The sequence below is a fragment of the Synchiropus splendidus genome, chromosome 6 (genome assembly GCF_027744825.2).
Source record: "Synchiropus splendidus isolate RoL2022-P1 chromosome 6, RoL_Sspl_1.0, whole genome shotgun sequence".
Taxonomy (NCBI): Eukaryota; Metazoa; Chordata; class Actinopteri; order Syngnathiformes; family Callionymidae; genus Synchiropus; species Synchiropus splendidus.
This window is the reverse complement of record NC_071339.1, coordinates 13503201-13530635: the sequence shown is the minus strand read 5'-3', so window position 1 is coordinate 13530635 and position 27435 is coordinate 13503201. Positions and strand designations below refer to the sequence as shown.

Here is a 27435-nt window from a genome sequence, read left to right as displayed (position 1 = left end):
TTCAGAGTGACAGTCATGGTGTACTAACATTTATTAGAAAAGTTCGCGAAGTGGGCAACCTGGATATGGTGAGAAAAAAAACATAACTTTTTTTTAAATTAAAAGTTAAAAGCTGTTTCCTGCATCTGCCGTATCCGTCAGGTTGCGAGGGATTCGATTAAGTCATGCCTGAATGTAAAGCTTGCTACCAAAGTGAGTAGTGACTCTGCGTTGCATTTAGATTGACAGCTAGTGATGGGTAGATGCCATTTCATGAAGCGGTGTCCTGACTATCAGAGGCCACCATATGGCAACACCTGCTGTAAAATTTTGGGATTTTCAACATCCAACTCAATGAAACCAATGGAAATAATTTCTAAACCAAGAGCGCCATCTAGTGGCCTCTGAAAATTGGGACACTGTTTCATCAACCCTGCAATACTATTTCATGATACCTCATGTACCCACCGCTGTAGACAGCTAAGAGACAAAGAGACATTGTGCTTTCAGTGTGGATAAAAGTGCTTCAGTTATTCATTTCCAGTGACTTCTAATTTTAGCACCATGGCTTTCACTGGTCGATGAGATCTGCAGGAGGGGACATCAGTCCTCTCGGATTGAGATTTGCTACCAAGCAGACGTCATAGTTGTCATGCATGAGAACCCGGCGTCCCACCACGGTCCACCTCTTTTCTTTTGGGTCCAGCTCCAGAATGTCTTTGGTTATGTCATCATGGCGATCTGAGAGATTCAAATACAAAAGATGTAGGTCAGAGTTTGTACGACAAAAGTGGGGCAGGCTGAGGCCTCATGGTGCTTGAGCTTACCTGCTCCTTTGTAGTATCCACACACGTATATCTTTCCGCCGACTACACCTGCACTGGAGGCGTTAGTACGCAGTGAAAGCTGGGCGCAGGGAAGAGAAGGTCCTTCTCTCCAGCAGTCTTGTTCTGGATTGTAGATCTCCACGGCATCCAGGCAGTGACGCGACTGCCCTCTGTCTACTCCCTCACAGCCAATGCCTCCTAAAAGGGAAAAGAAAAAAGAGAAACTTCACGTAGTACTCATTTCCAAACATAAATAAAAACTGACATTAAACATTGAGAGAAATTAGTAGAAATCTTACCCAAAACAAATATTTCACCATGGAGGACAACAGTACTGCAGCGGTACTTGGAGTACTTCATTGGGCAATTCTCTGTCCATGTGTTTGTCTCTGGGTTATACTGCAGGATGCGGTTACTGAGACGATCTGGCTCTTCGTCCAAGCGGTACGACTGGCCAAGAGAGAAGGAGAGTCATGACACAGCAGAGCAGGTGCAGGCAGAGAGGGCACAGAAATGCCAAATGTATGAGTCTCACTGAGGCACTAAGAATGATAGTCGAATAGTCAAAAGCTACTTCCACAGGCGTTGTAGGCCCTTGCCCCTCACCTGAGGGGTTCGGCCACCGATCACGTACAGACAGTTGTTTAATCTGACGACGCTGTGGTACGCCAGAGGCAGTGGCAGGGGGGCGGCGCTTCGCCAGGGTCCTCCTTGCAAAGACCATCGGTCCACGCAGTTAGTGATAAGAAACTGGTTTTTCAGCCTCATGAGTCCACCCAGAAGGTACAGCGTGTCACCCAAGGATCCAAGAGCATAAGAGTCCCGGTACTCAGCTGAAGTCAGGTGCTCCCAGGTCCCCTGGGCCTCAACTCTGTACCTACTCATCGCAGAAAACAGCATCATCACCAAGTTCTGGAAAGGCTTTGAGAGCATGCACTTGATCTTACCCGTAGATGTCGATGTTCATGTCCTTCTGGCGGGACAATCTGCGGGCACTGGCCTCTCCTGACACTATTATTTTATTCTCTTCAGTGACCACTCCGGCGCATACGTAGCCTAGTCCTTCACAGTATCGTGGTGAAGTCATGTAGTAAGTGCGACCAGTTGATGGGGCGTAGCAAAAGCTGCGATCCCCATAGTTGCCATATCTTGATCTTATTCCGCCGTCGTCATTGCCTATGCAGAGCAACAGATCTGTGGTCTCCATCCCATACCGCAGTTTAAGTTTCCTAGCTGCAGCTGATGGGTGCATAGCAGCAACCTCCAAAGCTTGATTCCACATCTCCAGACATTCCGCATCAGCCAAGAGGGCAGTGTTTCTCTTCAATGTTTCAGTCAGATAATCGGCGCTTATCAAAGGCAGGCGGACCTTTCTGAGGAGCTCTGAAAGATGCCTCAAACGCACCTCTGCATCCATTAAGGTGCCGTGCTTTGCCCAGCGCAGGACCACATCCAGAATGGTCTCCTCCCTTGAAACATTGAGATCATCTGAGGCAAGGAGCCTTCCAAGCTGATGGGCCTCTAGCTCCAGCACTTCCTCGTTCTGGCAGACTTGATCGAAGTTCTGCCTTAGAAAGCGCTCAGCATGGTCAGCTAGCTCCTCTGCACCAAGATCTCGCGCAAAGTAATACACACCGAGGCAATTGGAGGCATCCATGTTCTCAGTCATATGCAGCTGGCACCGTGTGAAGACGTCATCCATCTGCAGAAGAAAGGCTGCGATAGAGACGCCTTGGACGTTGTCATTGTTGAGAGGAAGTTCTGAGCAATACATGTAGTTTAAGAGCAGAGCCAAACTGTCTGCTGAGGTGTCGCGCAGGAAAATATTTCTGTTGTTGCATTCACGCAGGCCGCATGTGAACATGACTCTGAAATACGGGCTGAAAGCAGACAAAACCACCCGGTGACAAGGGAAGCTGACGCCCTCAGCAACCAGCACCACGTCTGTCAAATGTTCAGACTCCCTCATCTTTCTTAACTGTTTCAGCAGTGTGAGGCTATGCTTTGCTGTAAAATCCATTTTCAGGTCAAAATCAAGAAGTTTAGATCAGCAGTTGGCTCTTCCTGTAGACAAAGAAAAGTCATGATAAATGTGGAGATGTGGTGATGAATTAGTTAAAGTGGTGTATTTACTAGGGCTGGGGGAAAAACTGATTCTCATATATGTCGTTTTTTTAATATAAAATATCAATATTGCTGCCCAGAACCAATTTTGTCCCCAGATTATGACGGCAGCAAGACGCGATGGATGGTCGTCCTGGGCTGTAAAACTTCGGGGAAAGTAGTTTGATATTGGTTATTTAATCCAGCTCCCACTGCGTCTCTCTCTCTCGCTGCATCTGCACATTGGTCTGTGATCAAGCAGGCTCTCAGTCGCTGCAAATATTACTGTCAGAACCTTGTTGTTATTGCACATCAACTGCTTACAGTTATGGTTGTATCATCCCAGCCCTAGTGTTTACACTGTTAGAACATGTAAAATGTAGTTTTCATTGTGAATTCTTACCTCTGATGTGCTCCTGTTGGTTTATGTTGGAAACTAAAAAGATCCTTTCATATCCATGTTTTCTTTAAAATTCCAGTCAGTCATGTTTATGCTGATATTCTTGACCGGGGGGTTAGAGACCGTCTGACCAACTCGTGGGCACAAAGTTATGTTCACTCACCAGTGCCCCTCTGAGCTATTCATCCCAAAATAGACTGTGTTATGACAGGCAGTAAGTGGGTCAAGACTTCTCAACAACAAAGGATGAAGTCTTTTCTGCTCTCGTATGACAAGAAGAAACACAGGAAACTGCATTCATCTATTTTTCTGAATAGACAGTGGACTCACTTGACAGGGTCATTCGACTTAACCAGTTAGTTTGCCACAGTCACGTGCCGGCAGCCCTGGCACGACAGAGATGAAAGATTGCTCCCAGCAAGGATTCAGATTTCATGACAAGCATTTCTTAAAGGACCAGTGCACAGTTGTATTTTGAACACCACAGTGAACCGAGACTTCCGTTCACCACGTTTTAAAATGACATACTGTGCAAGTGTCTGCCTACACAGCACTTATTTTGGGCTTGAAAGTCAAAGGTTACACACCGTGAGAGGTTCATTACTTCTGAAGTGATCAGTGTTTCACGTGTCATTGCTCTCCTCCCAACATCCTGATTAGTTAAACAAGTTAAACATTAGGTCTTTTTTTTGACTGACACCTCTTCTACCGTTCAAGAGCCACGACTTGGAGACTCCATTCTACCGAATAGAGCATCTCTGAATCAGAGTTACTGCTGATCGAGGTTGCACACTACATTATTTTCATGGCGTCTAGAGCTGTAAAATTTAAAGTGGAGAGGAGAGTTCTGGATGAACTACGACTTGAAGAGTTGACACCAAGGAAACCATACTCCGACACACACAAGTCTCTTAAAGTGCGTCTCAGAGACTCCTTCAGGTGAGTTAACCCTCTGGCTACGGTCAATCCAGACCAGAACCTCCTGTCACAAGAACAGCTTTTTCAGACTGATGAATTTGTGATCCGCCATTGTTATTTATTTATTAGTTACTTGTTTTGTTTTATTCTGTTTTATTTAATTATAATTTTATATTATTATTATTGTATTATTATTATGTGTTTGTTCCTGACTGGACGTTATTCCCAAGCGCTTTCCTAGTTGGTGGGATCCCGACTGACCTTGGCAATAAAGCTGATTCTGATTCACAGCCACATAGTTGATCTATTTTACTGGACTTTCCTCGTGTACTCTAATTGGCTCTTTATTTCCTGTAGATGTTCACTGTCCAAACTGAAGCATGGCTTGATGAGCATTTTGCCTGTCTTGTATTGGTTTCCCAAATACTCCATCTGGGACTACGGAATGCCCGACCTGATCTCTGGCATCAGTGTCGGCATAATGCACCTGCCACAAGGTGGTAAATCTGAAATGTCCTCGATAAGTGTTGAAGAAATGGAAACCTGATGGAGAACTCTGCCTTTATCAGGAATGGCTTACGCTTTATTGGCCTCCTTGCCTCCTGTTTTTGGGCTCTATACATCCCTCTATCCGGCACTGGTCTACTTCTTTTTTGGGACGTCACGCCACATTTCTATTGGTGAGTTTAAAAAGACATTATTCAAACAAATTTAGATGATCAAATCTGCTTTTTTTCTGTTCAGGCACATTCGCTGTGCTCAGCATTATGGTGGGAAGTGTGACAGAGCGACTTGCCCCAGACGTGAATTTCCGAATAATGAACGGAACCAACATCACCTCTGAGGTTGATATAACTTCCCGTGACTCATACAGAGTTCAAGTGGCGGCTGCCACCACTGTTCTGGGAGGACTGATTCAGGTCTGGTTAGCGAAAACACCAACTGTGTCTGGACCTTCATCCGTCCTCTCTAATACCTGTAAATTCATCCCTGTATTTTACAGGTGGTGCTTGGTCTGGTGAAGTTTGGCTTTGTGGGAACTTATCTGTCTGAACCTCTTGTTCGAGCATATACAACAGCGGCAGCTGCCCACGCTGTGGTGGCACAACTCAAATACATTTTCGGTGTGTCACCAACACGGTTCAGCGGGCCACTATCCCTGGTTTATGTGAGTACTAATAGTAGTAGTGGTAGTGTTTTGAATGGACTCCTGCTCAACAGAGTAACCGATCAAATTTAATTAATACTCATGACCTGCTTTTATTTTCAAACACCAACTATTGTCAAATGTTGACCAAGGACTTGCTGGATTCACATAGCTGATGCCACTTGTCACTTCAATTTTTTTATTGGTGAACTCTGCTTCATAAATGAAATCCAAAAGTAAAGGTCAAGCACATCCGAAAAACCAGTTATGCCAGGTGCATTATTCAAAAATGTAAAACAAATACTGCAATACAGCTAAAGAAATAAAATAAAGCTTTCTTCAAAAATGTAAAACAAACAGCAGTACAGTTAAATAAATAAAATAAATACAAATACAACGATTCAGTTAAATAAATACATTTCTGAAATAAAATAAGGCTGTCTCAAATAGGCACTTAAGCTCAATACAGCAATTCAAAAATGAATAATAGACGCATAACACGCCTCTAAATGAGTCAAAATGAAGAACCTTTGATACTCATAATTGCATAACATTTTTTAACGCGTGAAAAAAAATGTCACGAAATTTAGTTTTACACACTAAATTGACAGCACTAATATATATATATATATATATATATATATATATATATATATATATTTCTTTGAAGTCAGCAATTCTCACAAACTGTTCCTGATTTTCAGACGTTGATGGATGTTTGCGTCCTGCTGCCACAAACTCATCTCCCCACCCTGGCTGTCAGTCTCGTCTCCATGGCGTTCCTCATTGCAGCAAAGGAGCTCAACTCTTTCCTGAGTCAGAAGCTGCCAGTCCCCATCCCGGTGGAGCTCATCACAGTCAGTTGATGCGAGGACACGCTCTGGCCTGCTTGTGTTATTACCTCGGTGCTGTGGGCTGATGCTGATCTTGCAGCAGTGATAAAGTACAACGGCAGTGGAAACAAGCAGCTGAGTCAGCAGGAGAGACAGGGCCTCTGAATTTCTGCTGTCCGCAGCAAAAAAAAAAAAAAGTGCCTCCGGCTAATGATTAGATCCACGTGTAGCATATAGCTAACTGAACTTTTAATAAGTAATGTTGCCAAATTGGGTGCCTTAATACTCTGTATGCCTTCCACTGTTGTAGGTCGTTGCCGCGACCTTCTTGTCAAACTGTGTCCACTTGAGTGACAATTACTCCGTTCCAGTTGTTGGTGAAATCCCCAGTGGGTACGACGACACTGCCCTCTTTATTCGTTGTTTGTGTGTCGACGTCTTTATTGATCCGCATGTCCTATTCAGTCTCAGTCCACCCAAGGTCCCAGATGTGAGCATTTTTGGGGAGGTTGCCGGGGATGCTTTCGCGATAGCCCTCGTAGCGTACGCCATATCAATTTCCCTGGGGAAAACATTTGCGTTGAAGCATGGATACAAAGTGGACAGCAACCAGGTGACGGGTCCCTTCGAGTCGTACAGCGGGGGAAGCTGTTCTGTTAGTGATGTTGTCTTTGGGGTTGACAGGAACTGGTGGCTCTGGGTCTCAGCAATGCAGCAGGGGGATTTTTCCAGTGTTACTCTGTTTGTGCCTCCATGTCTCGAAGTCTTATTCAGGAGACCACCGGAGGGAAAACACAAGTGAGTTGCTGTTTCAAAAAATATTTCTAAATAAAATAAATTTCTAAAATCTCTTCTGTAAAGGTTAACCGAAACTAAGCTTGTCATTTTCATAATCGTAATTTTTTTTATTAAAAACAACCCTCATTCATGCTTCTTAAAGCCCATAAATGTCACCATAACTTGAATTTATCATCATTGCCAAGTTCAGTCTAAACTCTATACCTTGTGTGTCAAATATTTCCGCTCTGTGAGGGAAACCCAAGAGCCGTACCAATGGTGCGAACACAGCGATCAAAGTCCACGAAGTTATCCAAAAAGTTCAGTAAACCAGTTTGGACATCAGGATCATGAAACATAAGTTAGAACAAACTTACGAGAAATCTCAGGCACTATGGCAAAAACACGACATACCAGGAAGTTAAAAAATATGACGGAACAAAGTCTAAAACCGTCCATGTCCAGCCATGTAGAAACTTCACGACCTGGCGATGCTTCAACCTCCAGCATCTCCTTAAGAAGCAGTTCATTCATAGGGATTAGGTGTAGCTGCCGATCTCTCCAGACACTATCAAGGAGGACAAAACACAAACAGGAGCAGGAAGTGGCTGGCAAAACTAAAAGCATGGTGAGAAGGGCCATGACACACTCGCAAATAAACATGAGTTTAACCGAACCTAATTGTGTTTTTGTAAATGCGCAGGGATACACAAATAATTTGATCATAAATTTGCTCTCTTTGCAAGTACAAACGCATTCTGAAGGCATGTCATATTCATGTTTCCTTCTCCATATACAATTGACAGTAACAGTCGATGAGATATCGTGAAACAGTATTGCAGGGTTGTCATTTTCAGAGGCCACTAGATGGCGCTCTTGGTTTTGAAATGACTTATTCAAGTCCAAACATTTTACAGCAGACAGCGCCATCTGGTGGCCTCTGAAAATCAGGACACTCTTTCATGAAACCTCATCAACCCTTCAATACTGCATCATGAAACCCCATCTACCCATCACTCGTACTGTATATAGCAACAACTTTATTATCTTCCAGATGGCTGGAGTCGCTTCAGCTGTGATAGTTTTGGTGACAATTTTAAAACTTGGACCACTTTTCCAGGAGCTGCCAAAGGTTTGTCTGCTGCTTCTGTAAACGTTTGGAGCCGTGTCTTACGTGGCCATTTTAAACTTTATTGTTTTTTTTAAACATGCACTTTTTGTGTTTCAGGCTGTTCTCGCCGCCATTGTTTTTGTAAATTTGAAGGGAATGTTCAAGCAATATGCTGACATTGTTACTCTGTGGAGGAGCAACAAGATTGATCTTGTGAGTCAGTCAATATTGATTCCTATTGTCCTCTTCTGTCCATATTGATCAGTGTTATTGTGCTTCCATCCAGGTGTTGTGGTTGGTCACTTGGGTGGCGACTATTCTCTTCAATCTAGATCTGGGTCTTGCTGCATCCATTGCTTTTGCTCTTCTGACTGTCATCTTCAGAACCCAGCTGTAAGGCAGTTCTTCTGTCAGATTAACTCCTTATGTTTTATGGAGTCCCAGTTAATACTGTATCAGCTTGTTGAAGTAAATGTTTTTAGAATTTATTTAAAATTTAGAATTGTATGTACACATGTGTTTCATTACGACATCACTGAAAAATAATATCATTCAGATTTATTTTTTTTAGAAACATAAATGCACGGCAACGTAGTATTTTGATTTTTAATTTCTCAGACCAACCTACTCCGTATTGGGAAATGTTCCCGGAACCGAACTTTATGTGGATATGGAGATACACCAACAAGTAAATGACGTCATTTATACTCAATTAAAAAGTGTTTTTGAGATTCATGACAAGTTATTTTCTTACTATTTTTAGGCAAAAGAGATCCCTGGTGTCACCATTTTCCGATCATCTGCTACAGTATATTTTGCAAATGCAGACCTTTACTTGGAAGCCTTGAAAGAAAAGGTTTGCTCAAGTGTTCAAGTGTGATCTTGTCGTAAACATATAAATAATTTGTTGTTTCGCTGTAAATTCATTTGTCCTTTTGTCATGCAGAGTGGGCTTGACATCAGTAAAATGATCCTTTATAAGAGGAGACAAGAGGCCAAGCAGAGACGCAGACAAAGGAGGGCAGAGAGACGAGCTAAAAGACAAGCTAAACGTGAGGTATCTATCGCCCTGACATATACTGTATAAACAGTTATTAAACAAGCTGTTTATTTAAGACATGCCTTCCATTGTTTTTAAGCACCAACAGGCGGAGAGATGCGCTCCTGTGTTCTCAGTAGAGGAAGAGGCTGAGCACTGGAGAGACACATGTCTGGACGGCGGTGACACACAGGTTTGGACTGAGAGACAAAATGGGACGGTGTTTGTCGTTCCGACCAACAGCCAAACACCAGACGGACGCTGCAGGTGGGAGTATCTGAAAGGAGGAGACCCCGAGAGTCACAGCTTGGGATGGATGTCTCAGCTGCAAGACGGAGACACCACCACGCTAGGATCCAGCAGCGAGGACACCCTCAGTCGAGACCTGGAACGAGTGTCTCTGGGGTCCCTGGGCAAGTGGACGTGGGACATTCACTCCATCATTCTTGACCTCTCCACGGCAAATTTCATTGACACGGTGGCGATAAAGACAATCAAAAATGTAAGTCCCATGGTTGGCAGGAGATAACAAGATGTTCATTTGGACTGTGACAAATGATGGACAAGTGGGAGTTTCACTGTCACTCACCAAGGATGCGACAATAAGGGATCTCTATTTACAAGTCATGTCATTGTCAGTCCATATTTAGGGCAACAACCCAAAATGTTTCATTAATATTATGTTTTTATTACGATCGTAAACCATGATATCATCGCTACACATCTGTTGTCCTTACGACAGAACATGTGTTTCTTCTGCAGATTTTCAAGGATTTCAGTGAAATTGATGTAGATATCTACATGGCTGGTTGTCAAAGTAAGTAATATAACTATCAACACTTTGTTAAACATTTTAAGCTTTCAAGGATTATCGTGTAAACTGTAATATATTTCGACGAAAGTGAGGTGATGCCTCGCCATAAGTCCATTTGACAAACGTGACTTAGACACATGAAAATTGTGTCAATTACAAATATATTTTTTGTGTTTACTTGGAAATACTTGTTTGAACCTAGTCTTGCACAGCAATTGGCCATTTTATGTATCCTCTCTGTCACCTGTTTTCTTCAGCTTCTGTGGTGGAACAGTTGGAACTTGGTGGCTTCTTCTCTGAAACAATAACTAAGGAGCATCTTTTTGTCTCCGTCCATGATGCTGTTCTCCACTGCCTTGACCATCGAGGGGCTGCTTCTATCCCGAGATACGAGCCTTCTTGGGTGAGTGGAAATTCTGACAGTTTTACCAACAGTCGAAGAATAAGGAAATTTCTCAAACGTGTTTAGAGACTGTTACTAGACGCATGATTCTACTCGCCTACATCTGTGTTTGGGAATAATGACTGAAGTCAAGCTGTCTTGTGATTTCAGAACATGGACACTGACACAAAACTGTAGCAACTTCAACTCATCCTGACACCACCCTCCTGCATCAAAGGCTGACATCAGATTTTAGGATTTATTGTCATCTACGGTGAATAATTGATTGCCAAATATCGACCAACACATTGACTCTTCAACTGTATCAACTGTAACAATATTTGACTTTGATCTTACTTCCTCATATAGCGATTCCATATGTGCATTTTGTGTAAAGAATAAGCACCGTAATTTCTAGACTTTTTTTTCTCGTGGTCTGAACCCTACGGCTTATACAATGACGCAGCTGATATATGGATTTTTACAGGCTAAAGTGCATCATGCTGCCAACATATTGAGCCTTGTCACATCAAGCTGATGAAGTCACAGGCGTTTTATTGACTTTGAAGTGCTCCAAATGCAATGTTCGCCCGCCTGTCCACAGCTCCACCCACAGAGCCGGTCTCCTGGAGGACCGGAGACAAGAAGCAGCAGCTGAGACTGGCTGTGATGTCGGAACTTCAGACACTCGGGCGAAAACAAAGTTTGTTTCATGAGTCAGTCTCCATGCTGGGGACCGTTTTCAAAAGTAGTTTAGAAGTGATCCTCATTTATTTTTAAGCACCGCTGACTTTTCTACGGAGCAGACAGCACCACTGCACCCGTGGCTTATAGACCGTGTGAACATCTATTTTCTTTAATAGTGGGTGGGGCTATTATTCCAGTGCGATGTAGTCCGGGATTTACACTAATTATTAAATTCACTTTTTCACTATTTTTGGTTGTTGTTACTTCATACACATGTATATTTATTTTCCTTGAAAAGGTCATTTAATTCAATAGAAGGCTTGGTTAATAAAAATGAACTAGTTTGACCATGGAGGACTGCTGGCGAACACTCATTTTAAATTTTATTTAATATAGAAAAATAAATACAGTGCAATTTCAAGACAGTAAATAATGAAAACAGAAACAATAACCTAGTAAATATATGTAATTTTTCAACTGTACTCAATCCATTTGTTGTTTTGTTTCCCAAACAACTAGCCAGACATCTACAGTAATTCTAAGGAATAGAGACAACACAACATGCGTCACACTCTTCGTGTAAACTCTTTTTGGTCATGACATCAAGAACAAATTTGACAGAAATGTGGCCATGAGCTGACTTCGGGTGCAGTTGTGTTTTATCACGGAACAAACATCATAGGGCTGCAGCTAACTCGTGCAAGAGAGGTTGTCAACCCATTCAACACTGACATTGTGCAACATTCCAAAGAGTTGAGAAGAATCTAAAACGGACAAAACTTTGCATAAACCCAGTGCGACACCATTCCCTGAATAAGTTGCATCTTAACACACTGGCGACGCTGACCGCATTATAAGACATTGTTCACTGGACTGGAAGAGAGAAATTCAGGAGCTACAGGTCCATATGAACATTGGAAATGTGCATGTCGGAGTGCTGAGCTGCATCTTTATCATCATCATCCTCCTCTTCATCGGGCTGTTGTGACACCAATTGCTGGTAGCGGGCCTGTCGCTGGTAGTCAGGATCAATGTTGATCCATTTATTGGCGACCCATTTAGTTCCATGTGTCACAACGCAGCCCCCATGTAGCGCGTAATCATCCTGTTCTCCAACCCAACCTGTTGAGAGCCAAAAGAGAGCACACAAAAGTCACTGTTTTTTTTTGTTTTTAATTAATTGCACAAACATACTAAATAACAATAATACTGAACAGCACTGTGTAGAAAACATCGCAACTTTTAAAGCAAAATAAATAACTTCTAAAAATACAGAAGGCAGTGTGTGTTGAATATAAGATATTTTTTCCCATTTCAATGAACAATGAATAGAATCCAATCTTCACTTGTTAAATACCGGAATTCTATAACCTGACAGATGGCTCCTCATTTCAACAACTACAAGTCCAGAGAATGAGTATCTGGGGTCTAGGTGGGTTACTAGCTGGTGAAAGCTCCAGTCTTCGACAACAGAACAAAACAATAAACTCCATTAGCATTGGTTTCGTCTGCGGTTTGCTCTGGTTAGCTTGCGCCTGGTTAGCCTCTTGCTGGCGCTCGAATTTGGTGCAGTGATATGAGGCCAAGAGTCTCCTGAAATTCGTGCTTTTGAAAGTTTTTGTTGTTTTAATACGACGGCTGACTACGTGAGAACACATGTTGCAAAGGGCAAATCCGATGTCAGTTTCCTCCCGATGGCGATGCTAGTGCTCATTTTCACACTATTCTTGTCCCACAACATAAATGCATAAACAAAGTTTCAGGAAATACATTTAAACAAAGTACCTTTTTCTCATATTTATTAGTGATGGGTAGATGGAGTTCTCATGACACGGTATTGAAGGGTTGATGAGGTTTCATGAAACAGTGTCCTGCTGTAAAATGTTGGGACTTGAACAATTCATTCAAAGAAACCATCATTTCTAAACCAAGAGCGCCATCTAGTGGCCTCTGAAATTTAGGACACTGTTTCATCCACCCTTCAATACTGTTTCATGATACCTCATCTACCCATCACTAATATTTAACATTGAACCCATAAGTCAGTACCCAAAATATTCGCCACTTAAAAAGATCTCTCAACTTCTGTGAGCATAGGCATCCTTGCGTACTCAACCTGGAGAACAAGACCCTGGACAGGTCAGCTTACCCTCTGAATATCGCAAGCACTATTGAATAATATTCATCATAACCATAGTTGTACCTTTTCCGTCTGACAGGTAGTTGTACCAGAAGACGGCGGTCCCTTTGGTTGGTTTCACCCTCAGATTACTTTTGTCGCAGTGTCTCCGTGTGTCCATGAGGTCGACATCATTCTGTATCAGAGACTAAAACAAAGTTTTGTTGAGTCTCCTCACCTTTCGTTCCATCCTTCACATCCCAGCACAAAACAAGTGATTCAAGTGACAAGTGACATGCACCACATGACAAACATTAGCAGGGACCGAGACGCAGACAACTACGCACCACTTCATCATAGGTCCTGTTGTCTGCCACAGGGAATGCGGTCTCCCCGCCCCCCTCAACAGAGTTCAGGTAGAAGAGAACAGTGATGTACCTAAATATGCAGCACAGATTTAAATTGACACACACATATAGTGCATACATACAAACACAAACAACAAACACAAGTGACAAACAATTCTCAGTCACAGAAACATGCCAGTTGTTGCCACAGCAGCAACACACCTGCAGGATGTTTCAAACGGCGTGGACACGTTGGCTGCTATTCGCGTATGTGTACAGGCGGTCTCAGGATATACCGGACCACTGTCATGGTGGGCGTGGTAGTGACCGCCCTCCTCATACCGGACCACTTGGAGCGGCTCACTGAGATCCACCAAGGTCGCTGGAAGCCTTGTAAGTTTTGTCACCCTTCATAAGAGCATTTTGTGTCAGACGGTGTTCATTTTTCCAGCAAAATTTTGCTCACCTTGTTTTAATGTCTTGTAGGACCTGGTGCGCCCCATGACCCTGGTAGAGCCAGGTGTGTCTGCTGTTCCTCACCAGCTGACTTCTCTTTACCCCTCGCTGCTGCAGAAACCTCTGAAATGCATCGTTGCTCAGGAGTTTGAACTCCTCTAAACTTAACAAGCCTGTTCAGAAGTGAAAAAAAACTAACTAAATGTAAGCTTTTTAACCATTATTCTGAGCGAATTAGTCTGATCCAGTCTCTTACCATCTCCATCTTTGTCCGCATTCAGACCAACATAGATTTCCCGCAGGTTTTCAGGTGTGAGCCAGATTCCGTCCCTCACTCGAGAATGAGTCAGGATCTGTTGGGGGCACCGGATGATAAGTGCATCGCCGCTAGTCAAAACAGCAAGTCATCATCCACACTCTGACATACACCTCGTGCAGCTGCAACTGTCCATCCTGGTTGATATCAAGGAGGTTGAAGATTTCCTCCGGGCTAAGATTGAGCTCCTTCACCAGGTCTTCCTGATCGTCCTGCACCATTAGCTGACTCTCCATCAGACCTTTCAGCTGCGCCAGCTGCATCACAACACGGCACTCATCGTCCGACAGGAAGTCTGGGATCTCTGCGAGAGAACACACACAAATGGAGAAGCAAAAAAAAACATTTTTTACATCTTTCTCTCTCTCTCATATATATAAGGAACTTATGCAAGTTTTGCAATTTTTTTTTAATAAACAAGTGGCGGTTGCTCTCCACTAATCCATTCTCTGCCAGACCAGAGTCACATGGGTGTCTGGTGACAGTGTTGCCACAGTATTGTCTCTTTGAAAAAGTAATCTGATTACTAAAAAGTAACTTAGATATTTTACTGATTTCTCTAGCAGCTGCTGAAAACATCTAAAAAAAAAATTCCATGGCGATTTTGGGGTTGTGTTTTCATGCTTCATGAATGCAGAGCTGATATTTTATGTTGACATAGTGTATTGACACATTGGAACTAAAATTCCTGCAAGAGTCACAAATAGGAACCATTTTGAATTTATTCTAATATAAATACTTAACGTAATTTTCAAAAACGTACATCAAATTTACAAAACAAAGTGATAGGTGTTTTTGAAGTGCCTGTCCAGTAGGCGTACAAAGCCTCAGAGTGTCACGTCTAGTGCTGGCCACCTGGAGGCAGTAGCTGCAGGCAAGCAATAGTTGGAGTCTCTGTACTCCATAGCGCTGACAAAGGAATTTATTTGCGACCTTCAAGAGATGGAAGAACATCAGTACTGTTTCATCCAAGAGAGTCCCCGCGGCAGAACCACCAAGTCCAACCCTGGGCCTGGTTAGTTAGCAGCCAGCATGAGCAGATCTGTGGCAAGTTCAGGCGGAGATGTGATTTTAAACCTTATCTATGCAAGTAACTGAATGGAACATAAACTTCATTAAGTGTTAAAAACGTTTTGGGGTCGGGGGTTGGTGGTTCTGTAGTGATGAGCACTTGTTTCGTCCTGCTCCAAATGTAGCACAAAAAATTACTATTTTCAGCTTGTCGCACATATCTCTCCTCACTCCACCGATGTTTTACATTGGGCTGCTGGCCACACGCTGAACATGTGACTGATGTGTCCCACACATGGTATCAAGCTCATGTATGACTCAGTATAAGAAAGCAAATATAAAAGCCTACATTGACTTCAATCTGACTGACTCACTGGCTTTGAACTTGCCATTAAGTAACCCATCACTGGCATCACTGATGGTGTATATCCAAGCTCCAGCAGTAACAGAACTCCATATGATCCATTTACCAGGCGATTTTAAAAGTTCATTTCGCCACTAGAGCAGAACAGTCTTATCATTGACTAAATCTCTGAAGTCTGGTCACAGTCATGACCCAGAAAGTTGAGGACGGAATGATGACAAAGACAGTCTTCAGATTATGTCATTTTCAGTATTGTTTAGTTGTTCAGTTTTGCCCATACCGAACAGCAGCGGCTTCAGACTCAGGGTTTTCATCTCATGCACTTGATCTGGCACCAGAGAAATCTTCTGCACATGCCCCACCTGAGGAAAAACAGACGGAGCGTGTAATGCTCTGCAGGTGTGCGGGAGCTAAGTTGGCGTCGCACTCACCCTGATGCCCTCCACGCGGATGAGAGAAACGTCACGCGGGGGATCGGGCGTGGGTGGAGGTCGGCGATATTCAGGGTCGGGCTGGTAGCCGGGGGGGTCCGGACCCCGGCCGACATCCTCCTGTCCGTTGCTGTAGTGCACGTAGAACAGCAGCGCGATCACGTTGATGATGTAAAGGTGGAAAAACACCATCACCACTACGAAGTAAGACCGAGAGCACACGCTGCTCTTCTGTCCGGAGAGACGCTCGCTCTTCCGCCGCAACCGCAAGGTCGCCTGCGTCCCGGTGGTTTGCTCCTTCTCGCCTCCCGTGTGGTCACTCATATCCCTCCCCCCCGAGATTTCACGTTTCGCGCTGAATATTGTCCATTTGGTTTCCCAGTTTCACTGTCTTCGCAGAGGAACGATCCGAACCTGAAGCATCGCCCCGCAGTCAAGTGGTGGCGCAGCAGAACTCCGACCTGGATTCATACTTGAACGCCGCATTCAAGGCTGTATAAGTCACTCTCGATGTTGAACTCACGGCAGGAGAGTCCGCAGTCAAAGGCAATTCACTCCGCCGCCGAGCGCAATGCGCATCTGATGTGGTGAAGAAACCTGCTCCTGTCTGCGGGAGACGCGCTGGAGCGAGCACAAACAGCGCAGTCTGGTCTTCATCGGAGCCGCGGCGTTCAGACACACAGTTGCCACAACAATTCACGCTTCAGTTTGTGCAGTCTAGCATGCAATGCTGACCTCTACTGCCCTCGAACCATACACTCACTTAGCCCCCTCCATAAAATCCAGTGACAGCGTCACGTGATGACAACACACTCTGGCTCCTCTGTCACCACGAACATTTCCCACGTTTTTCCTTTGTCAACCGTCACCTTTACTGTGTGGAATGAATAAAAAACAGCTAAGAAAATCTTTACTGTTCATTTAGTCGTACTTTCAATACTGTTCTTGTCAATATTCGCAATGTTATAGATTGACTTTCTTCACCGTTTCCTGTTTTTTCAGCCTTCAATTGTCTCGCAAATATTTTTGCCTAGTGCTGTTTCAACTCCCGCATCTGATCTTCTCTTGAACCATTCGGTTGTTTTGGCTGCTGTTCTATTTTGTTGTCATTCCTTTCCAATAATTATGTCACCAAGAACAATAATGCAGTCCATTTATAACGTCTGTATCGACCGCAAGTTCTTTTATTTTGGCAGGACTGCAAAAGACTTCCGGTAAACATACAAACTAAGTTTCATGAAAGGTCCTAAATGCATTTATAAAAATGTAAAGGGACAATCTAATCCTTAAATAACCTTAAGCTGGCAAGGTTTGTATTGTTTGTCAGGCTCTTTTCATGTTTTATGTTGTCATTAATTTGAATATGATCGCGCTAATGTCATGCTAAGTTTAGCTAATGTTAGCTTGGTAAGACAATATGTCATGTCCTCGTTCTTTGTCCGTGCTGAAAGTTAAACCATTATTATTGTTGTTGTTATTGTTATTAGAGTTCCTTGTTAGAAAAATATGATAGAAAAATATGAGGCTGTCTAAATCTTTGAATCTACTTGTCCGTTGTATTTGTGGGGCATCGATTTTTATCACAAGTGATAACAGTCAAGAAGTTATTATCATTTTTTTTCTTCATTTTTCCCCCATGAATTTGGATAGAAAAGAAATAAAAAAGTCCATAGAAAGAAGGCCTTGCTCGCCAATTCAAAGGATATTTCCTAGTGAATGTGACGACCAATTTATATCCTGCTTAATTCAATGATTTTGATTTGAATGATGAAAGTTTTTGTTCTCGCACGGACACTGAGACAGACACTGGACTGTATCATGGACTAGTCACTTTTTATTGCCTTTTCAGAGTTACACTCTTGAAATGCGGCTCTGCGTCCAAGTCCCAGGAGGGTCATATTGTATGGCTCCTTGTGACTTGAGATTTGCACATTCCCCTTCACTCCTCAGCGTCTTTGGTCTGCAGAAACCAAATGTATGAAACAGTTATTAATTCACCCTAAAATGTATTATTGTATAAACTTAACAAGTATGTGTATATATGTATGAGCGAAGTGTTTTACCTTTACAATCTCGCGGCTCTTGGCCCTCAGCTTGTTGACCTGGGACTCGGCGATGTCGGCGCGCTCCTGAGCTTCCTCCATCTCGTGCTGCACCTTCCTGTACCTGGTCAGGTGAGTGTTGGCCTGCTCCTCCTGTGGATACCATACTTAGCCAAAACTTTTCGCAGAATTATTTCATCTGGTTTACTCACAGCATCCTCTGACTGTCTCTTATACGCCTTCACTTTTAGCTGCAACTTGTCCACAAGATCTTGAAGTCTCATAATGTTCTTTTTGTCCTCCTCAGTCTGTGTGGAATTAAAACATGTAGACTCATTGTTTTATAACCTTTGTTAATGTAGCTGACATGTACCTGATAGGTTAGCTCCTTTACTCTTCTCTCATATTTTCTCACGCCTTTAACAGCCTCCGCGCAGCGCCTCTGTTCAGCATCAAACTCTGACTCCAATTCACGGACCTTGGAGCGGTAGAAACACAACACTAATGAACATCTGTTGCACTGTAGTGTTCTTTGAACATGTTGAGACACTCACGCGAGCCTCCAGCTTCTGGAGCTGCTTCTTGCCTCCCTTCATGGCCAGATTCTCAGCCTCGTCCAGGCGGTGCTGCAGGTCCTTAACTGTCACGTCCAGGTTCTTCTTCATCCTCTCCAAATGGGAGCTGGTGTCCTGCTCCTTCTTTAGCTCTTCTGCCATCATGGCAGCCTGTCATTTTGAAAACAAAAGATGTTTTACAGGGATGATTTTCGACTTTCAATTTTCTCTTCACAACTACATGACTCTGATTCCGTCATCAGACTTCAATAAGAATGACATTAAGAGCCGAAGCTGCAAGATGTGTTTGATGTTTAAGTGTAGTCTACTGATGAAAAAGAAGAGCTCACATCAGTGATGGCTTTCTTGGCCTTCTCTTCAGCATTTCTTGCTTCCTGGACAGCATCTTCAACTTCGCCTTGGATCTGGATGAGATCAGCCTCCAACTTCTTCTTTGTATTGATGAGACTTGTATTCTACATGCAGAAAGGTCCACACTTGTACTTTGCCTTGTCATCTGTTGTACTTAAATGTGTCTTAAGCTTTTAAACCTGTGAGTGGAGAAGTCCCACGCGCTCACTGGCATCCACCAGCTCCTGTTCAGCCACTTTGCGGCTTCTCTCAGTTTGTTCCAGAGCAGCTCTCAGCTCCTCGATCTCAGCCATCATCAGGTTGTTCCTGCGCTCCACCATGGCCACCTGCTCCTTCATTTCATCCTGACCTCTAATAGCATCATCGAGGTGTAGTTGCAAATCCTGAGTGGATGTTTATAAGTGATTCATTCAGAACAAATGATAACAAGTCGTCTATTTTTTATTACCTTGAGTTGTCCCTGGACGTTCCTCAGCTGCTTCTGAGCTTCAGCAGCCTGGCGGTTGGCGTGGCTCAGCTGAATCTCCATCTCATTCAGGTCTCCCTCCATCTTCTTCTTGATCCTCAGGGCATCATTTCTGCTCCTGACCTCAGCATCCAAAGTGCTCTGCATGGTCTCAATGACCCGCTGACTGTTCCTCTTGATCTGGTCAATCTCCTCATCCTTCTCTGCCAGTTTCCTGTCGATTTCACCCTTGACTTGGGTCAGTTCAAGCTGAACACGGAGAATCTTGGACTCTTCATGCTCCAGAGTGGCCTTGGTGACAAGAAGTACACGAAAGAGTGGGTATTGACAAGTCTCACCACAACTGATGCTCTTCCCTTACCTCTGCCTCCTCAAGAGAAGTCTGGAGTTCAGACTTCTCAATCTCAACTGTCTTTTTCCCTTTCTCAAGTTCGTGAATTGTCTTACCACTCTCTCCGATTTGCTCTGTCAGATCAGATATCTCCTCTGTGAAACACAGGAATATGATTAGTACTTTGGACTTCAGATTGATGTTATCTGAATCATCTTGTTTTTCCAATAATCCATTCCCCTCACTTGAACTGTGTTTGCGCAAAGATATTCAAGGCTTGACTTTATATTTTTTTAACCGTACACCACTGTATCTCCACTAGAGGGCAGGCTCCTCAAGCAAATGGCTAAAAACACTGGCTCATTCAAGCAATGCATTTGTTCGAGGGCAGTTAAATTGTGTCCTCTGCCATCACGTTTTTATCCTTATTTACAATTGAATAAGAACTTCATACGTTGCAGGTTCTTGTTCTCCCTCTTCAAGGTCTCCAGGTGATCCAGAGCCTCCTCATATGAGTTCTTCATCTTGAACAGCTCAGTGCTCATAGAACGAGCCTCCTTCATGGATCCTTCCAGCTCTGCCTGGCTCTCCTCGTACTTCTGCTTCCACTCTGCCAGAACCTGATGTCAAGCACAAAGATGAGTGTCAGCTCACCTGTGGTCAATGGAGTCTCTGTCTCCAGACCTTATCAAAGTTCCTCTGCTTCTTGTCGAGGGTGGCAGCGAGTGCGTTGGCTCTCTCCACATCAATCATCAGGTCCTCCACTTCACCAAGCAGCCTCTGTTTGGTCTTTTCCAGAGAGGCACATTTGGCGTTCACCGCCTCAATGGACTCCTCTGCGTCCTGGAGCCGCTGCGCGAGCTTTTTCCTGTCCAAGTCATGTATTAAGTGACTGAATTTTCTATGTTGTTCATCGGCATAGCTGAGCCTGGCCTGTGTTACACCTACTTTGCTTCCTCCAGTTCCTCAGTGCGCTGAATGGCATCAGTCTCATACTTGGTTCTCCACTGAGCCACCTCACTGTTGGCCTTGGACATGGCACGCTGGAGCTCACACTTAGCCTCCTGCTCTTCTTCATACTGCTCTCTAAGCAGGTCACAGTCGTGACGAGCTGACTGAACAGAATGAGCCAGCGCGTTCTTGGCCTGGTGAAATGGAAATATATTTCTTCATTCACAATTTTCAAGCCATTTTCTCTTTCTGTATGACACTGTGTGTCTGGTAGAAGTTTCATTCATTGTGCTCACATACTTTAACTTCTTCTTCAAGGTGTCTTTTTAACTCGTCGATCTGCTGGGTGTAGGCCTGCTTGCTCCTTGACAACTGTGAAATTAGGGCTTCTTTCTCCTCCAGTTGGCGGCTGATTTCACCTGAAGTGAAATGCTCTGTCAGTCCACAAACTTCAAATGTTTCGGGAAGAAAAAGTTCTCACCATTTTCTGTTTGCAGTCTTGCCTTTTGTACGTTGACATCATTCAGCTGTCGCACATGTTCGTCATTCTTGGATTTTAGCTCACTCAGTTGATCCTCAAGAGTTCTGCACATTTTCTCAAGATTGGCCTGAAATGCAAATAATATAGGTCCAATAGAGCTGTATAAAACCCAGTTGCGTTTGTCTTTACCTTAGCCTTTGCAACATTCTCCATGTTGCTGCTGAGGTCGTCGATCTCCATCTTGTATTCACTCTTTTCTTTCTCCAGCTTCTGTTTGACTCGCTGGAGGTTATCGATCTGTTCTCCCAGCTCTGCCACACTGTCCGCCTGCTTCTTACGGAGAGCCGCGGCAGTGGCCTCGTGCTGCAGCGTGGACTCTTCAAGATCACGTCGGAGCCTTTGGAACTCAGCCTCGCGCTTCTTGTTCATCTCAATCTGAACAGAAGTTGCTCCGCCAGCTTCTTCCAGACGCTCACTGATCTCTTCAAGTTCCCTGGAGAGATCAGACCTCTGCTTCTCCACCTTGGCTCTGGCTGCCCGCTCAGCCTCGATCTCTTCCTCCAGCTCTTCAATGCGAGCCTGATAATACAGTCATTGTTGAAAGTCAAATGTAATGAACTATTAATATTATATTTCATTACTAACCTGAAGCTCTTTAATTTTTTTCTGAAGTTGAACAGAAAGTAACTGCTCATCCTCAATTCTGCTGAGAAGCTGACTCATTTCAAAGTCCTTCCTGCGGCGGGGTTATAGGAGATTTGTTCACTTTTTGTCCTTCACTTGTACATTAAAAAAAACGTGTTCCTACTTCTTGATTTTCTCATCAGACTGCTGCTTGTCGTTCTCCAGATCCATAATCGTTTCATGAGCCAGTTTCAGGTCTCCCTCCAGCTTCCTTTTAGCCCGTTCAAGATCCATGCGAAGCTTCTTCTCCTGTTCCAGGGAACCTTCAAGCTGATTCAATGGAAGTGTTGGTTAGATGATTTAACATAGGCCACCTCCATTATGATTATTGTGTGTTTGTTTCATACATCATCCACTTGCTGCTCCAGCTTGGTCTTGGCCTTGGTCAGAGTGTTGACTTTGTCCTCCTCTGCCTGAAGGTCATCGAGAGTTTGCTGATGGGCCTCTTGGAGGGCTTTCCTCTCCTTGGTCAGTTTGGCAATGGTCTCATCTTGAGAAGCCATTTCTTCCACCAGGTTTTTAACCTTTCATGATGATAGTGGTAAATAACTTTTCTATGCAGAAGGTCTTTTTGTGGTCCATAAGTCATGTCAAGAAGTACCTTGTTCTCAGTGGCATGCTTCTCTTTCTCCACTTTGGCCAGAGTGAGCTCCAGGTCATCGATGTCTTTCTTCAACTCGGAGCACTCGTCTTCCAGCTTTCTCTTCTTTGCAGTCAGCTCAGCATTGACTTCCTCCTCATCCTCCAGCCTCTCAGCCGTCTCTTTGACTTTGGCCTCCAGCTGAATCTTGGCCTTGATGAGCCCTTCGCACCTCTCCTCTGCATCAGAGAGGTTTTCACATTCCTACAGTGTGAATGAAATTTAATGAACGTCCAGTGATATTTAAGGATCACATGGAACTGTTGGGTGGAACATACAGACTGAATCTGGATCTGCAAGTCATTCTTCTCCTGCAGGAGAGTAACCATCTTCTCCTCCAGCTCCTTCTTCTTAGCCAGAGCCTTCGCTAGCTCCTCCTTGGTCTTCTCAAAGTCCTCTTTCATCTGGGCCATCTCCTTCTCTGTCTCTGCACTCTTGAGCAAAGGCTTGATCTTGAAGTACAGCTTCATCCATGGCCATGTTTTGACATTCATGAATGAGCGGATGTTGTACTGGATGGAATAAATCGCCTCCCTGTAAAGAAAGAATAGCACCAAAAACATTATGTTGTCTTGTATTTTCTACCAATTTCTATCAATAAAAAACTCTGCCATACCTCCTTTCCATCATCTTTGCAAACTCTCTTCTCATCAGGAAACCCCTACATAAGGCTTGAGTCATCGTGACCAAAATAGCCAGTTTTTCATCTCGCATCTCTTCCAGAGTTCCCAACAGACCAGCTTTGAAGAACACCTTGGATATATTTACATTTTATCATTGAATGTATGACACTATCTAAAACAATATTTCACGAAAAAAAACAATTTACCTTTGTGTGTCCAAATTTGTACTGGGAACGGTCAATATCTATGGATCCTAAGAGTTTCTCTGAGGCCTTTTTGTTGTCAATGAATTGCCCCTCAGGAATGACACTGGCGTTCAATACTTTGTATCTAACCAGAGATGGATTGATGTGACATAGCTTGATTTAGTTTGATCATGATGCACATGAGAGAATAACCTCAATAATCACCTCTGCTTGAAGTCACCATAGAGGATTCTGCTGGGGAAACCTTTCCTGCAGATCCTGATGCCCTCCAGCACACCGTTACACCTCAGCTGGTGGATGACCAGGAAGTTCTCCATCAGACCTTTGAGATATTGCATTCTGTTTAGGATTCAGTTTTATTGCACTGAGTCCATTAATCTAGCCGAGGCTGAGTGCTACCTGGAGTTTTTGATTCATTTGGAATCAGGCAACGCACAAAGTGAGGATGAGTGCTCCTTAAGTTGGTCATTAGCTTCCCCAAATTTTCCTGAAATATGAATAGATTTTGAATTTACTATTTGAACCAGTAGAGTAATATATTGCTTTACTCACCCTGAAGAGGGCAGACACTGTCTGAAATGACCCACCCTTCTTCTTGCCACCCTTTTTGCCACCGCCAGAATCTGCTGGAATGGAATTGTTAACAATTTTCATTGCCATTTGTACAGGTATACTATTTTCAAATAGGTAGGTACCTACCGTCACCAGAGCTATGTGATGCATAGAGATGACTCAGCAATTTTGCCGAGGACTTCTGGTAGAGCTGAACAACTGAGTCGTTCAGGGGATCCTTGTTCTTATCCAGCCAGCCATTGACATTGTAGTCAACTGTACCAGCATAGTGGATGAGAGAAAAGTGGGCCTCGGCTTTGCCTTTAGTAGCCTTGGGCTTCTGGAAGGGAGCACTTTTGCCAATATGTTGGTCATAGAGTTTGTTTTTGAAGGTCATGTCTGTTGCCTTGGGGAACATACACTCCTCTTCAAGGATGGAGAAGATCCCCATTGGCTGTCGGACAGTGAACAATGATGTCAGTAGAGAAGGTCAAAGTAACATGTTCCAACAGACACTGTTTCTGCAGGTACCTTCTCTATCAGCTCAATGCAGGCAGCCAGGTCCATACCGAAGTCAATGAACTCCCATTCAATTCCCTCTTTCTTGTACTCTTCTTGCTCCAGGACGAACATGTGGTGGTTGAAAAACTGTTGCAGCTTTTCGTTAGTGAAGTTGATGCACAGCTGCTCCAAGCTGTTGAACTAAGAGATTTCAAATCAAGTCGTCAGTCGCAGCACACACATTTTAACATTGTTTACGTGCTGAAATTAAAGGTCACCTACATCAAAGATTTCGAAGCCGGCAATATCCAGCACACCAATGAAGAAGCTTCTGGGCTGTTTGGTGTCCAGCATCTCGTTGATCCTGACCACCATCCACAAGAACATCTTCTCGTAGACGGACTTGCTGAGAGCCATGACACTATTGTGAACCTGAAAGTTGGTAAATATGTGAACAAATGCAGGATATTGTACTTGAAATCTTAACATTGGTTTTAAAAATGCTTACCTGGGGAACAGTTTGGCCTTTGGTCACAAACTCATTCCCAACTTTGACTCTGGGATAGCACAGAGCTTTAAGCAAATCAGCAGAGTTCAGGCCCATGAGGTATGCGATTTTATCAGCAACTGGAAGGAAAACAAACACACGTATATGTCAGTAATTCAGTAACATTTTGTTAAATTTCAAAACCTGACCTTCAGTGCCATCAGGCTCAGCCTGCTCTTCACGTTGCTTCTGCTTGAACTTCATGTTTCCGTGGTGCATCACAGCTCCAGTCAGCTTGTACATGCTGGCTTTCTCTTCTGCGTTGAAACCCAGAATGTCAATCGCAGTCTGAGGGGGAAAAGAAAAAAATACCTCTATTGCTTACTGCATCAACATTCAATAACCCAGCTGTGTAAGATGTTTTGTTGTGATTAAATTGAAGTTTTGAAGATGTGAAGCTATCGATTTTGAGCCAAGTCAAGTGCCAACTGGAGGGTAATGTTAGTAATACCAAAACACTAGCAGCTGTACTTACATCAGTAGCGATGAATTCTTCAACGTCATTGATACTCTTGACTGTGATTTCCCCCTGACTGATCATGTGGTAGTCATATGGATTTTTGGTGATGAGGAGAGCCTCTGAAAGATTAAAAAAAAACAATGGACTTGTATATCACTTGAAAGCTAATGTTGTAAAAATGACTTCACTGCACCTATGAGTTCAGGTTTGTGTCCAGTCATGAGCTGATAGAAGATGTGGTAGCTCCTCTCAGCTGACAGCTGGAAGGTCACGCGAGACTTCTCCAGCAGATCTGTTTGGGACAAAGAGGTAGTTGAGAAACATTGGATCCACAGGCTTGGATCTGGACCTTGAACATTTACATGTCTCAATATCTGCTGAAGCCAGTTTTCCAGTAGATCCGAAGTGAATTCTGATGAACTTTCCCTGAACATGACAGAGTTCAACCATGAAATAAATCTTTGTTGCAGAATATGATGTGAATGATTTCAACTGTTTCAAACTTACGAAACGAGAAGAATTGTCATTCCTCACGGTCTTGGCATTCCCGTATGCTTCTAGCAGAGGGTTAGCTGCAATGATTTGGTCTTCGAGTGACCCCTGGAGTTCAAACGTATCACAGTAAATGTCTAGATCACACTATACATTTCAATATCCACAGCTGGTCCTCTTGCCTGCATTTTGCCAGGAGTATGCTCTTTCTTTGCCCCAGAAGACACTGCAATTGTTGCAAAGTACTGAATGACACGCTTGGTGTTGACAGTCTTTCCTGCACCAGATTCTCCACTGTGCATGAAATAAATAAAATGAGCTTAATGGAGGTTGTTTTCTCATCAAACCATATAAATGATAAAAACCTACGTGATAAGGATGGACTGATTCTCACGATCTGAAAAGAGATCATTAATGTCACGTGATTTGGACAAATTGTGTCTGGTTGCAGTTTCAAATCTGATTCATCACCTTGGAGCATGAACTGATAGGCGTTATCAGAGATGGAGAAGATGTGGGGCGGAGCCTCAATCCTCTTCTTGCCTCTGTATCCTGCTACAACCACTGAGTCGTAGACTGGGAGCCACTTGTAGGGGTTCACAGTCACGCAGAACAGCCCTGAGTAGGTCTGTTGTCAGAGGGAGGACATTTCTGTCTGAGATAAACTCTTCAACTACGATGGACAATGTTTAACCAAGTACATATCAAGTTGTCTCACATAGATCATCCATGCTGCGTAACGCTCTTTGAGGTTATACAGCACAGACGGCTCGCTGAGGTGGGTCATCATGGCCATGTCCTCAATCTTGTCAAACTTCGGCGGGTTCATGGGGAAGACTTCATCTTCTTTGACGGTGATGCTCTGCCATAAACAGGAAGGAGTGTCAGACACGCTCCTGTCTGTATTTCAGTGTGATGGAGGTGCTGGATTTGTGACTCACTTTTCCACCCAGAGTCTCCACAGTGGCTTTACCACCTTCCCGCTTCACCAGTTTACCCTTCAGGTACATCTCAGTGGGCTCAGTCACAAAGTAAGCCGTTTTCGCATCAAACGGTGTGTTCTGAGCCTCGATTCGCTCCCTCTCTGGCTTCCGGAGGTAAACGGCCGCCGGGCCGAAACACTCCATTTCTGGATCGGCACTCATGATGGCCCTTTACTGCATAGAGAAACAAAACAATATTTGTTAGCTTTTATGACAGAAGAGTGCAACATCCGTCCATTCAAAAAAATAACAATTCTTGCTCAGATGGAATCCAAGGATCCATGCATGTTTGATAACTGTGAAATATAATTAAATATAAAGACGAGTCAACAGCTCAATGTAGCATACCTTAAGGACACCAAGTCAACAGAGGCTTCTGAGTTGAGACTTCAGCGCAGACTTCTGGAAATTGGTAGAATTTTGTATCATCAGTTTATTTCTCACAAAACAACAATGGCTAATTTTTGTCCACTGAAATAACAAGCAATA

The 27435-nt window shown here is 43.6% G+C and overlaps 4 protein-coding genes across 5 annotated transcripts; 1 reads left to right on the top strand and 3 right to left on the bottom strand.

Moving 5' to 3' along the window:
- Positions 1-24: 24 nt before the first annotated feature.
- Positions 25-3449, bottom strand: kbtbd12 (kelch repeat and BTB (POZ) domain containing 12). The gene is made up of 6 exons (XM_053867684.1): positions 3313-3449; positions 1754-2870; positions 1413-1683; positions 1106-1256; positions 807-1004; positions 25-720 (listed from the first exon to the last, which is right to left on the bottom strand). The coding sequence occupies exons 2-6, from the start codon at positions 2824-2826 to the stop codon at positions 551-553; spliced, it is 1863 nt and encodes a 620-aa protein (XP_053723659.1). The 5' UTR covers positions 2827-2870; positions 3313-3449; the 3' UTR covers positions 25-550.
- A 665-nt stretch (positions 3450-4114) lies between these two features.
- Positions 4115-10528, top strand: slc26a6l (solute carrier family 26 member 6, like). Its single transcript, XM_053867843.1, has 19 exons — positions 4115-4248; positions 4585-4724; positions 4797-4907; positions 4972-5147; positions 5231-5395; positions 6079-6231; positions 6518-6600; positions 6673-6820; positions 6892-7005; positions 8039-8116; positions 8213-8308; positions 8382-8488; positions 8714-8783; positions 8859-8951; positions 9042-9152; positions 9235-9636; positions 9897-9951; positions 10206-10351; positions 10502-10528. The coding sequence occupies exons 1-19, from the start codon at positions 4115-4117 to the stop codon at positions 10526-10528; spliced, it is 2409 nt and encodes an 802-aa protein (XP_053723818.1).
- A 591-nt stretch (positions 10529-11119) lies between these two features.
- p4htmb (prolyl 4-hydroxylase, transmembrane b) lies at positions 11120-16867 on the bottom strand. Its single transcript, XM_053868260.1, has 9 exons — positions 16062-16867; positions 15911-15992; positions 14369-14559; positions 14196-14292; positions 13950-14112; positions 13706-13891; positions 13484-13574; positions 13221-13344; positions 11120-12139 (listed from the first exon to the last, which is right to left on the bottom strand). The coding sequence occupies exons 1-9, from the start codon at positions 16383-16385 to the stop codon at positions 11913-11915; spliced, it is 1485 nt and encodes a 494-aa protein (XP_053724235.1). The 5' UTR covers positions 16386-16867; the 3' UTR covers positions 11120-11912.
- Positions 16868-17873: 1006 nt separating this feature from the next.
- On the bottom strand, positions 17874-27350 carry LOC128760254 (myosin heavy chain, fast skeletal muscle-like). Of its 2 annotated transcripts, none has more exons than XM_053867466.1 (40): positions 27295-27350; positions 26905-27120; positions 26682-26825; positions 26435-26591; positions 26333-26360; positions 26146-26257; positions 25979-26071; positions 25834-25897; positions 25665-25763; positions 25487-25590; positions 25161-25299; positions 24973-25091; positions 24747-24896; positions 24495-24665; positions 24111-24417; positions 23964-24037; positions 23811-23898; positions 23616-23733; positions 23412-23535; positions 23199-23335; positions 22861-23116; positions 22544-22786; positions 22290-22466; positions 22067-22212; positions 21904-21994; positions 21448-21837; positions 21259-21385; positions 21078-21196; positions 20775-20971; positions 20511-20694; positions 20281-20446; positions 19857-19981; positions 19478-19786; positions 19209-19412; positions 19008-19133; positions 18658-18828; positions 18477-18581; positions 18316-18411; positions 18125-18256; positions 17874-18021 (listed from the first exon to the last, which is right to left on the bottom strand). In XM_053867466.1, exons 2-40 carry the CDS (start codon positions 27106-27108, stop codon positions 18001-18003), a joined length of 5817 nt encoding a protein of 1938 aa, XP_053723441.1. In that variant the 5' UTR covers positions 27109-27120; positions 27295-27350; the 3' UTR covers positions 17874-18000. The 2 variants fall into 2 exon arrangements, with proteins under 2 accessions (XP_053723441.1, XP_053723443.1); XM_053867468.1 differs by having other exon boundaries at positions 23964-24034.
- Between the last annotated feature and the right edge of the window lie 85 nt (positions 27351-27435).